We start from the raw sequence: 12,221 nt of genomic DNA, 5'->3' as shown, positions 1-12,221 counted from the left end.
CCAGACGGAAACATTGGGGAGACCGAGCTTTTTCAGTTCGGGCTCCTATACTGTGGAATGGTCTGCCATGGGAGATTAGATCGGCTCCGAACCAGACTGTTTTTAAATCACTTCTTAAAACACATTTGTATTCACGGGCCTTTGACAATTTTATTGATTGATGTATTTGTTTTGTCTATGTATTTTTCTTGTTATTTTACTGTATTGATGTGTTTTATCTGGTCTTAGGTATTTTTATTATTATTATTATTTGTTTATGTTTTCCTGGAAAGCACCTTGTAACGCAGGTTTAGAAAGGTGCTATATAAATAAACTTTGCTTGCTTGCTTGCTTGTCTCCTCCTCTGCACATATGGCCTGTCGTCCTCATTTGGTGTCGGCCCCTCACAGACCGGTAACAGTAAACATGGATGAGAGCGACGACAGCGACAGGGTCAGTGGCGAGACCAGGACGTTTCACATGTGGTGGACGTTTATGGAGAAGGAACAGCGGTTTGGGAGGAAACTGGGCTATTTGACTGTCGCACACACCACCTGGTTGTTATTCTTGTACGAACGTGGCTCACATTTCAGTTACATCTGTGCACGTGTAGGAGTTTAGGAGCTCAGCTGTGTTCACGGCACTGACACACACGGACAGGAAGCAGCAACAAACACAGATCCGATCTGAGTGTTAAGGCCCGAGACGTGGACGCAGCCTAGATCTTTTTTTTTTTTTAAATGCAACATTATTAAACCCCTGGTGACGATGACATCAAGGGTGAAAAGGATTTGACCACTAGTGCTATGGAGCAGTGTGTAAACAAGCACCTGAGTAACATACTGTGATGCTGCATTCAAGTCATATCTGAGTAATTAGCAGTGTCAAACTTGTAATTAGCTCTCGTGTCAACTTCCAGGTCATAATTATGACTGGGAAAATGTAATAATTAACTTCATAATACGAAACCAAACAGACACGAACACATCAGCGAAACTCAAGGTAACTGAACCGGCAGCTATATAGTCAGTGCACAGTATTTTTAATTCTCACCAACTGTCTTGGGTAAAACATGAGTTATGCAAAGTCATGAAAATTCACAATTTGTAGATATATGAATTTTTCCCATTGCTTCCTTCCATCCCATATGATGTGAACACGTCATCTGAGCAACATGTCCAAGCATGTTACTGTATGCTGCTCTTTGACAAGCTCGGTCGTGCTCACCCGTGTGCTGCGACAGCCATCCTTTACGGTGACCAATATAATGAGGGGGGAGTGCTTGCTCATAGGTCAAAGGTTTGTCTCCTTTCCCCACTTGGGTACGAGCTGCTCGGTTCTAGAAGGCAAAAGATAAAGAGAGAAAATGTGAAAAAAACATTCTGAAATGGCTTTTAGATCATGCAAAGCAAAGTTAAGTCAGAGAATATGAGGGTGGATTTCCTCCTACCACAGAAATCCAAAATGCACAGATGTCACCTGTTCAGTTTTACTGGGTTGTGAATAGAAGAGTCTTAGATTCAAGCTAAAATATCTGCCACCACACACTACAAAAGCCAAGCAGCTGATGTTAATAATGCAGAACCACCATTTAAATGTAGTTAACTGTTTGGGAAGTGTGTATTTTTGTGAATGTGTTCAAACTTCTGAAGATGGTGAACTATTAAAAATCTACTCTCACCATCTCAACTCATATGAAATGTCCATGAGTTGCTGATCAGAGCTAGTATCTACTCCATTAACTGCATGTTATTATTGACATTTTGTCACTGAGAGTGGCACAGCGTGGTTCTGTCAGTCCCCTGGTTTACACAACTGAAGATACAGTCAACACAGTGTTGGGGAAAACCTGTTAGACAACTCAGCAGTTGTTCTTTTGTTCTGGCCTCTATTTTAATATGATTTACTCTGATATTTGTCAGATCATAAGTACTCCTTCTGTACAGTGGCTTCAGAAAAGAGATTTCAGATTTTAACTTTTAATAAATTTGCAAAACCTGTTTTCACTTTGTCATTACCGAGTGTAGCTTGTTGGGCATAATAAAGTTTTGCCAATTTAAAATGAAGTCTGAAACATACTGAAGTGTAGAAAAACTGAAGGAGTCTGAGAACTTTATGAAGCCACTGTATCAGTGTCAAGAAGACCAGGCCACACGTTACCACAGCCTGATTGTTGCCATGAGGGTGTGTGGAGCTCAGTGTTTACCTTGCAGCACACGGCAGTGACATGGAGACCTCTGACCCCAGGGGAGCTGCATAAAGAGCCGGACCTAGCTAAGGCACTCTGCGGAGAAAATACCATTGGGTTACTGAAGCTACTGCTGAGAACAGACTGGTATTATATAGTTCTTATAAGGTTATGCTTTAAAAAAAAAGCCAATAAGAGATGAGTTTGTAAAATAATGTTAAGAGCCGATGTACCAGAGTCAAATTCCTCGTGTATCCGATATACCTGGCCAATAAAGCAGATTCTGAAATCATTTAAAAACTGTGGCCCCTAGTTTCCGGTAGGTTCTACATAAACACAGGCTAAAACTATGCAGCTGTATTTACCACACTAATCTTGATATAGGCTACGCAGTGTCAACATAATGTATTACCGTTTTAAAAACGTTACACTTAAGAATAATTTTCTTACAAGTAGTCTCACGCTTCCTGTGCTGCCCAAGGACACCGCCATGTTTCCTTCTATAGTTAGGGAGCTTACGATGCTAGGTTAGCTAACACAGTTCTTTAATCTGTTCAATTTACAATTCGTTATAGTATTAAAAATATTTTGAAAGATTCAAGCATTACAATAATTATAACACATTTCAAAATGGCAAAATTGTTTTAAAAATGAAAGATGCGCTTGTACACTGGAAGTGTTTATTCGTTAGCTGGGTATGTTTCTACCGGACGATTGTTGAGCTGTACAAACCGGATATTTAAAAAATAAAATAGTTTAGGGAAAATTGCATTGTTAAATAAATTGGCTATAGTAATGAATAGCGCTGTTACTGACTTTCCAATTTAATTAATGTATTTTTGTTTTTACGTTTTTTGTTTCTGTGCTGTAAATATTAAGAAACCTGTGTGGTTTTAAAGAAGCGTACTTAAGTTGAAATAATGACCGGAAGTGTTGTTATTGTTCTCGAAGGGGTGTTTGGAAATCTGATCCAGAAAGTCCGTCTTATTCGTAAACTTGAATTTCCTGATAGACACATTTTATTTTCGAACTGGAATAGTAGGTTTAACCATTGACAGTTGATTAAAACGTTCAAAGTCACGATGGCGTCGCCGCTGGAGATGACAGAGATGTACGACAATGCTCTGCTGGGCATCCTGCAGCATGTTGGAAACATCCAGGACTTTCTTCAGATCTATTTTGGGTTTTTATACCGCAAAACGGATTTTTATCGCCTGCTGTCAGGTCCCAACGACAAAATGGGCTTCCCTCCTGGTGTGGCCGAGAAGATGGTGCTTAAGGTGAAGTTTGCCAGCGTGTTAAAGTCGCAGATATTTTCAGTGCAATGTTAAAGAAGCCATTCTTATATAGTTTGACCCTTAAACGCTACAGTTTGTGCACATGCTTCGATATTATTTACTATTAAACATTGAAAACTTGGGTTACTGGTATACCCCGTCTTCATTAGAAGAGAGATGTGAGGGGAACAATGAGACATTTAAGACAAATGAGAAACCCCTTTTGCTGCACCTGTAACTGAATGTCCTAGACAACACTTTCCTAGCACACATTTTGTGCCACTGCCAGTCAAGTTTTTAACACTACAACAGCAGCAAATCACTGTTTAAGTTAAACATATGTGAAGCTCTGATCTGTGATCGTCCTTCATTCCTTCTTCAGACGTTTAAGGTGTTCGAGAAGCTGGCGGAGCACGACAGAGAGAGATGTCTGAGTGAGCTGCAAAAAAGAGAGGAGAGCAGATGTGTTCCTCCAGTAGTTCAGGAGCTGGAGGTCGCCACTGAGCCTCACGAGGAGACAGAGCAGAGCACAGAGGCTGCACCGACGGAGAGCCTCTCTGTGGACACAGCAGATGTTTCAGCTCCTGGCGCCTCAGAGCCGAGCATCAACCCTCGGGCTGACAGCAGCAGCAGCCCCGGACAGTCAGCTCAGGGAGAGCAGGCAGCTGCAGCCAGCACGCAGCGTCCAGAGGAGTGAGTAGCATCCTGTGGCTTCATCCACCGAAGCTTCTTGTTTTTGCTAGTGAATCCAATCACACCTTGTTCATGTATTTAAGCTCCAGACAGGTGAATGAGTGTCTCATTCATGAAAAACCACAGAAGAAGAGGTAGCTTCATGTCTCTGTGCACATTGTGTTTCAGGAGTCAGGAGAAGTTTCAGTCAGACCCTGACAGCTACAACGGGGCCGTGAGGGAGAACTACAGCTGGTCTCAGGATTACACTGATGTGGAGATCCGCGTATTTGTACCCAAGTCAGTTGTTAAGGGCAGACAGGTAAACACCTGCCACGCTGGGAACGCTGTCCTCTGTTGTCGAGTGCAGTTGTGGCTCATGTCTGTTGTGTGTGTTGGCTGTCCTCAGGTCAGTGTTGGTCTGCAGACCAGCAGTGTACGAGTGGCTGTGAGGGAGGGAGCCAAAGAAAAAATACTAATGGAGGGAGAATTCACTCACAAGATCAACACTGAGAACTCTTTGTGGAGCCTGGAGCCTGGAAGATGTATAGTCGTGAGTATACTCGTGCCTGATTTTTGCCCACATGACTGCATTTTAAACAAAGAACTGTTACTGTAACTTCTTGTGTTGGCCTTCCAGCTGTCGCTCAGTAAGGCCTCAGAGGTTTGGTGGAATGCGGTGCTGAAAGGAGAGAAGGAGATCGATATAAACCAGATTAACCGTGAGCGCTCCATGGCGTCAGTCGACGATGAGGAGCACGCTGTTCTCGACAGACTCACCTTCGACTACCACCAGAAGCTGCAGGGAAAGCCACAGAGTCACGAGCTGGTGAGGACACAGCTCAGCACAAACACAAAGGCCAGGTTACACTAGAAACAAACACGCTGGCAATCAAGTGTTACTCAGAACAGCGACATTATGCACATGGGCGTGCATAAATTTTTGCTCTTCTTGTAGCTGTTTGCACCTGAAGACAAGAATTTCTGTGGAGTAAATATCACAGTTCTCCTTTGACTATGGAGCTCAGGTCAGTTATCGAGAACACTGGGTTACAGTATACAGCTGTGGCTCAGAGTACTGGCACCTTGCACATAAAAAAGCTACGAACTATCTCTAAAAAAATGTTTAAATCATAAAATAAAGAGACAACAGACACCATGGATATAATATTTGGTAGATTCCTATAGATGTCAGTGAACCACTCTCCTAATGCAAACTGCTCCAGTTCTCCTTCCACCTGCTGTTTCCAGCCCTCCTCACAGACGTTCAGTGGGATTTAGATCTGGACACTTTAGAACAGTCTGGTGTTTTCTTCCGAACCAGTTCTGGTGCTTTGTGATATGTTTTGGGTCATTGTCCATCTGGAGGCCCCTCGACAGAGGCTCAGCTTGGTGAGACTCTCCACAGTACCTCGTTAATCTGCTTGATTTCACACACAGATTCAAGACGCTGCAGACCAGAGGAAACAAAATCAGTGATCCTGCATGTTTCACCCAACCGTGGTCTTTTCGTTGAAGACTTCATTTTTTTGTAAACATATGCAGGTTACCAAAAAACTGTACTTTGGGTCCATCTGTCCATTGAACATTCTCTCAGAATGATGTTGGTTTGTTCAGGTGTGTTTTGGAAATGTCCATCAGTTTTAATTTCACAGGTTTCTCAAAGATACGGTGTGTTATTTGAAAAGAAATGCAACTGTGCCAGTATTCTCACCCACAACTGTATTTAGAGAGGCGGTCTAATGTGCAGCAATAATACACTTAAGACACAGCTGCTCACTACATTTAAAGAAAGACTGTTGAAGGTCATTCTGGTAAAACCAACACTGTGGACTTGCATTCAGATGAAGCACTGCTGTGGTACTGAACCTGTGTTCACGAAGCCAGCAGTGGTTTTGAGCCTGTGCTCTCTCACCGGTTTAAAACATCCAGATGGAGAATGACTCATGTTTTTGTTCCTGTTCGGAGAATTTATAAACACTAATACTAAGAGAAACATATGACTGAAATTCAGGAATGTTTTGGAGTGCTGGTGGCAAAATGGTGAAGTGGCTGTTTGGTGTTTTTAAGGGAAGTCAGAACCTTGTTTCTAAAGCCTGGAGGGGAAAAGAGGATGTCTGTGTAATGATGATGCTATGAATCATACAGGAGGCAGGATCTGGTCGTTTTTGTCTAATATGCACTTGATGATCTTCTGAACAGTCTCCTCTATGTTTAGAACATGTTTACATAAGAATGAATCACCCAGCAGGTTAAATTGCAGCCACAGTAACACTACTAGGTGCACGTCTGAAAGGGGAGAGCGTGTGGGCTGGATTGTACTGAATGAGTGCTGCAGTGCTGCTCAGTAACAGCAAGCCCATCGCCACTAGATGGCACTGTGCTCCTTATAGCATGAATGGTGCATGTTTAACAAACCTACCTCCATGTCTCCTCACAGAAAGTGCATGAGATGCTGAAGAAGGGCTGGGACGCCGAAGGCTCGCCGTTCAGAGGGCAGCAGTTCGACCCGTCCATGTTCGACATCCCGCCCAGTGCGGTGCAGTTCTGAGGCTCAGCCAGATATGAGCAGGACCCTGGTCTGTTTACAGAACTGGCTGTTTGGGGGGGGGTCAACATTTTCCTGCTGGTTTGTTGTGTTGGAGGTTTGTCTGCCAGACTGTGACAAGGACTTCAGACATTTCCATGATGCTTTCTTCTCATAGAAACTCATTCTCATCTTTCTCAGCGGGTTTGCTTGGAACCAGCTCAGACTTTTGTTGGTCACCCATCAGTGTTTTCTGGGCCTGTGTTTCTTCAACCGCCAAAAGCAACAGTTTTGACTCGAGTGGAAGACAAAAGTAAAGCTAATAAAAATTATTTATCAAACTTATTTTGACTTCAAGTGCATGGAGCGCTGTAGCCTCACAGCAAGAAGGTCGCGGGTACCAGCCCGGGCCGATCCAGGGCCTTTCTATGTAGAGTCTGCATGTTCTCCCTGTGCCTGCGTGGGTTCTCTCCAGGTCCTCCGGGCATCCGGCCAAGTTTAACATGTGCATTATCAGTTCAGTGGAAACTGATTATTCGCTGTGGCGACCCCCAACGGGAACAGCTGGAAGTAGAAGAATTTTGACCTAAAGTGCTCCTAATAGAGAGCAGCAGAAGTCCGAGCACAGCCGAGCCCACCCCCGTTCTCTGAAGCAGTATCATTTAGAACACAGTAGTTTTTGCCTTTTAATGGCATTTGAACATTTGATGGGATATTTTTTTTCTGCATTTTATCAGTGGTGCAAACAAATAAGAATAAACCTGGCATCAGTTTCATTAGCTCTGTGTCCTCGTTCTCCTCGCTGTGTGATTTTGCCCACGTACCTTGTCTACCAGCTGCCGAGAGTGGGGCAGCAAACGTTTCAGCAACCTTCCTATTGGTTCATTTCTGTTTATAAATGATATTCTTGTTCATTTCCCCTGTTAAATGTTACCACAGATTGAAAGATATCACACAAATCAAATTAGATCTGTTCTGGCAGAATAACTCACTACTGAATAAACTCATTCATTCATTCATTCATTTTCTACCGCTTAGTCCCTGAATGGGGTCACGGGGGGCTGGAGCCAATCCCAGCCGGCGATCGGGCGAAGGCGAGGTCGCCAATCCATCGCAGGGCTAACACATAGACAAACAACCACACACACACACACACACACACACACACACACACACACACACACTCCTATGGGCAATTTAGAGACACCAATCAACCTAAGCTGCATGTCTTTGGACTGTGGGAGGAAGCCGGAGTACCCGGAGAGAACCCACACAAGCACGGGTAGAACATGCAAACTCCACACAGAAAGGTCCCGGGTGGGGCCCGAACCTGGAACCTTCTCGCTTTGAGGCAACGGTGCTAACCACTGCCAGGGCAGCACGGTGAATAAACTGTCAGGGTTTTTTAAAACGAATGTACAATATGGCAGATGTAGGGTTACGACTTGTGAACTGTTGATAAAGTGTGAGAAATTAGTCTTCCCACCCTCCCTCACTCATTTATCTCCTCATGCGTCCATCTGCATAATCATCTCCAAATTCATTCCTATTGCAATGCATCTTTACAGATGGCAAATGGAATAGATGAGCTGATAACGTCAAAGGTCAAAGTGTTTATTTGTCATATACACAGTTAGGAAACGTGTTTCCCTGTACAATGAAATTCTTACTTTGCCGTCATTGACGCAAAATATAAATGAAATAGAAATTAGATGAATAACACAAAATCTAAGGCACTTTAAGCAGCAAATGCAGAGATATAATAAAAATATGCTACATGGGAGCTGCATGTGCAGCAGTCAACAGTCAGTGTGCAATTATGCATGTGCAAACTGAGAATGTAAACACAAATCATCATCAAACGTATTGAAGGAGTAAGAGGGAAAAGTAAAATGGAAAAATGAAAAGAGAAGCTAAATGAAAAGCCTCGTCTCCTCAGCTCCAGGGGAGAGGTGAATAGAAAGTGGCCAGTGTTAGATAATAAAGAGATCACATCTTTGTCGTATACTTGTCGCATAAATGCTCAGTTACTAGCTTTCCTTAAAAATGTACACAAAAGACTCCCTTACAACTCAAAACTAAACCGTGTAACAAGATTCAGTGCATATATACGTGACATCGTCATATCTTGGTGTCATTTTGATGTTCACATTAAACATTCTGGGGAAATGTTTCTTAACAAGACTAAGTATGGAGCAATAGTAGCTCTGTGATGTTTTGAGCTAGATGTTAATGTTAGCATGATGCTATCATGCTCAAATGACATCTGGCAGTATGAGGTTAACATGTTCTCTTTCCTGGGCTGAAACCCAGGGGCCCAGAAATACAGAGAGCCTTTGAATGTTGGTAATAATAATAATAATAATATCTGCAAAATGAACAACAGGGCCTGGACTTGGTTGTTGAAGTCAGAAAATTCCAGCCTACTTGACCGATCTTAGCACAGTTCCTGAACTTTCAGAAAGTACTGTGAAGTTTTAAATTGCCATAAGTAGAAAGACAGCGACCTGCCGTGAACCAGAATCAGAATCTTCTTTAATGGCAAAGTATGTTTAAACATACAGGAACATGACTCCAGGACAGAGGCTCTCAATGTGTCATAACAGGAAATAGAGAATAACAACCAGGATTTAAAAAAAAGACTTATGATTTAACAGAATCTGTATATTCCACTGGGACAGTGCTGGCATACCATCATCCAGATATCGCTTGGTGGCATCTCCACATTGCAAAAGCTTCTGGCCCAGTATTCAATATGTCTGGGTCCTCTGCTCAAGTCAGGCCCATACACTCAACATCTAGGCTGATTCTGGCTGTTACACTCCAGTGTGAGAAAAAATATGTGGCTCAAATATTCACCAGAATAATTATTCTGTGTAACACACAGAAAGTTGTGGGTGGGTGAGGGGGTTATTGGTGCCTAACAGCAAATGTGTGCCCTGGTGCTGCCTGACAGCTTCGCCCATGGTTAGGAAGCTAGTTATTGTTTACTTTCTCCTGTGTTTTGCCAAAAAGTTCTATGTGAAAACTGAAACGCACTGAGAAGAATTTAACATTTTGATTCACTCAGGGTTTCCTCAGGAAAGTCTACAAAAAGCGTGTGGACGCGCAGCCCCATGGAGTTACATCATGGGTTGGAGGCTTCTCCTCATTTTATGATTGTGATCAAGTGCTGCGCTCCCCCGCACTCCTCAGTCAGCGCACTCCCAGCCTGGTTTCACCTTTTGTCCTTTTCTTTTTTATCCGTGGGAACACGTCACGTAGTGAGCGCACGTTTCCATTTTGTGTGGCATTTAAAGAGTCAGTTCCTTTCGCTGGACACAGCGGAGAAAGCCATCCAAGACCGTGTGTGTGTGTGTGTGTGTGCCGGGCTGCAGCTGAACCACTCAGCCGACCGGGGGTCTGAGGTGGGCGGAGACTGAGCCAGAGGTCCTCCCGTCCGCAGCGACGCACCGAGCATTTCGGACTCAGCAACCGTACCCGTCCGAGGAGGAGACATCATGGCAACGACTACTTGTACGCGTTTTACAGATGAATACCAGCTGTACGAGGAGCTTGGCAAGTAAGCCGCTGTTACATTACGCTATTCTGAGTGTCCTGCACGCAGCCTGACCCCGTGCATGGGATGGAGGTCTGCTCATTTGCGGTGGCGGTGCAGCTCCATCCCCTCAGAACAAAACGCACGCTGGTCCGGAGCTCTAAAAGTAGTCTCTAAATCCCGATGGTTTCTCATTGCATGGCTTCTTTGTACACCGCCACTTATATTAATGTCAAGCTGTCTTATAGTTAAGTGTTGCATGAAGATGGAGTTTCATGAGCCCGGGCGCACTTCGGGACCCCCCGCCCCTTACCCCCACTTTGCTCAAAGGCTAATTAGGGACAAACAGGCCTAATAGGAAGGAAAAGCTGATGTGACGGAATTAAGCTCCCTCATCACGAGCTGGCTTTAATCCCAGTGTCACAGCAGAGAAGTCAGAGAAAACGGCTGCTAATCTAATGACGTGTATCTGGTGATTAATACAAGAAGAAACAGAGAAATGATGGATGTGTGGCTCCTAACAGGATGCAGACAAACCGAGAGAGACTGGAGAGGCTCTGGGTGCCACAGTGATGCAAAGTGGACTCAGTGTCTCTGTCAGGTTGTGCGTGGGTAGAAAGGATCTCTCTGCACTGTTTGCCTCACAGGAACATTTATTCCACAGCCCAGCGCTGTGGATGGCTTCAGCCGTGAACCTCGGATGTTAATAGTGTATTTTACAGGCTGCTCACACTCTTTTGTGATGGCGGTGATCTCCGGGCTTGTGTGTGTGGGATGTGATAAGTTCAAGACAATAGAATGGAGCAGCAGCAGCTCACTGATAACGCAGCCCTGTGTGTCCTGGCTTTGTGATGCAGCTGAAGTCCACCACTTCTGCTTCCAGGGTGGACTGAGAAAAATAATCAGCTATTTTGATCATCACTAGTCAAATAAGCAGCAGTGGAACATGACAAAAGCACTTTACTTAAGAACATTTTCTTAAACTTAAACACATTTTCATTTTTTCCCACTAAATATTTTGATGCTAATACTTTTACTTTTGGAAGGCATGACTTTCACTTCTTCCACCCTGCACATCAGTCATTTATCAAGCACAAATGCCAGCTCCTGCTCCTCACTTGTAAGGTTTGCTGCTTTTCCAGAATCAGAACCAGAATCAGCTTTATTGGCCAGGTGTGTCAGACACATGAGGAATTTGACTCTGGTACATCGGCTCTCAATGTGAATCTACATGTCCCCATGCAAGGGGCACGCAAACAGTAAACCAACATAAGGCTGCGTAGTATAACAAAATAAACTGTATTACCAAGCAACAAACAGTGCAAACAATGCAAAATAAACAGTATAAACAGGCAGTAAACAACGCAGACAGAAGAAGAAGTTGGTTAAATATGGGCATCAAGTTTAGGGGAACACTCAAAGTGGACTCCACTGATTTTACTCCTGTAACGCTGTGTGACTCCCAAAGCTGCAGTAACCGACTGCAAAGGCTGTGTCTAAGCTGCTTTGTTGAATTTGTTGGCAAACGGTTGTGTACACCTGCAGCAGTCACAAAACAACATGAATACTCATTTCGATTGGTGATTGTATTGATTTGATGAATGGAAATCCAGTGTTCCCTCTGTTTTAGCTCTGTGTTTGGTCTCCACCAACTCCTGGCTGCACTTCAGATAAAGTTTAAGTCTCATCTTTGTGCTGTTCGTTGAAGCTTGTGTGTGAAATGGTCGTACCGCTGGGAAAACCCACTACAAGTGCAGCTCCCACCAGCCATCAGGTGACAGTGGGTGTCAGGGCACGGCCACTTGTCAGTTAATCAACCTAGTATTTCAGCACTAAACTGGTTATTGAATCTGATTCCTTATGTCATAGTGAATCACTTTAGGTTTATAGTTTGGCTAAATATGCCTGAGCGCTTTGGACGTGACTTTTTGGTAAAAATAAAAGGGTCAATCTAAAAGACTAGATTAGGGATTTGTTAATCCAGGTTTTGGACCCAGATCCAGTCGTCTTCCTGCCCTGCAGATAACCTGTCATGTCGAA

The 12,221-nt window shown here is 43.8% G+C and overlaps 3 protein-coding genes across 5 annotated transcripts in view; 2 read left to right on the top strand and 1 right to left on the bottom strand.

Moving 5' to 3' along the window:
- mrps24 (mitochondrial ribosomal protein S24) overlaps positions 1-2,888 on the bottom strand; it is a 5,110-nt gene extending 2,222 nt beyond the window's left edge. Inside the window, exons 1-3 of one of the 2 annotated variants that reach the window (XM_020587417.1) lie at positions 2,618-2,888; positions 2,186-2,263; positions 1,207-1,318 (exon numbers count right to left, since the gene is read on the bottom strand). In XM_020587417.1, the coding sequence (XP_020443073.1) occupies positions 1,207-1,318; positions 2,186-2,263; positions 2,618-2,659 (232 nt within the window). In that variant the 5' untranslated portion in view covers positions 2,660-2,888. Of the gene's footprint in view, positions 1-1,206; positions 1,319-2,185; positions 2,264-2,400; positions 2,594-2,617 lie in introns of those variants that run through there. The other variant, XM_020587416.1, reaches the window with a different exon arrangement.
- On the top strand, positions 2,256-6,806 carry nudcd3 (NudC domain containing 3). Of its 2 annotated transcripts, XM_020587415.1 has the most exons (7): positions 2,256-2,314; positions 3,245-3,447; positions 3,827-4,137; positions 4,306-4,438; positions 4,526-4,669; positions 4,757-4,945; positions 6,557-6,806. In XM_020587415.1, the coding sequence occupies exons 2-7, from the start codon at positions 3,250-3,252 to the stop codon at positions 6,665-6,667; spliced, it is 1,086 nt and encodes a 361-aa protein (XP_020443071.1). In that variant the 5' UTR covers positions 2,256-2,314; positions 3,245-3,249; the 3' UTR covers positions 6,668-6,806. The 2 variants fall into 2 exon arrangements, with proteins under 2 accessions (XP_020443071.1, XP_020443070.1); XM_020587414.1 differs by lacking the exon at positions 2,256-2,314 and having other exon boundaries at positions 3,044-3,447.
- Positions 6,807-9,806: 3,000 nt separating this feature from the next.
- Positions 9,807-12,221, top strand: part of camk2b2 (calcium/calmodulin-dependent protein kinase (CaM kinase) II beta 2) — a 31,779-nt gene continuing 29,364 nt past the window's right edge. The window contains exon 1 of the mRNA XM_020587403.1: positions 9,807-10,205. Coding sequence (XP_020443059.1) covers positions 10,144-10,205 — 62 coding nt within the window. The 5' untranslated portion in view covers positions 9,807-10,143. The remainder of the gene's footprint in view (positions 10,206-12,221) is intronic.

Source organism: Monopterus albus, unplaced genomic scaffold, assembly GCF_001952655.1.
Source record: "Monopterus albus unplaced genomic scaffold, M_albus_1.0 scaffold456.1, whole genome shotgun sequence".
In the NCBI taxonomy this organism is placed as follows: Eukaryota; Metazoa; Chordata; class Actinopteri; order Synbranchiformes; family Synbranchidae; genus Monopterus; species Monopterus albus.
The sequence above is the reverse complement of the archived record's forward strand: the minus strand, read 5'-3'. Positions and strand labels throughout refer to the sequence as shown.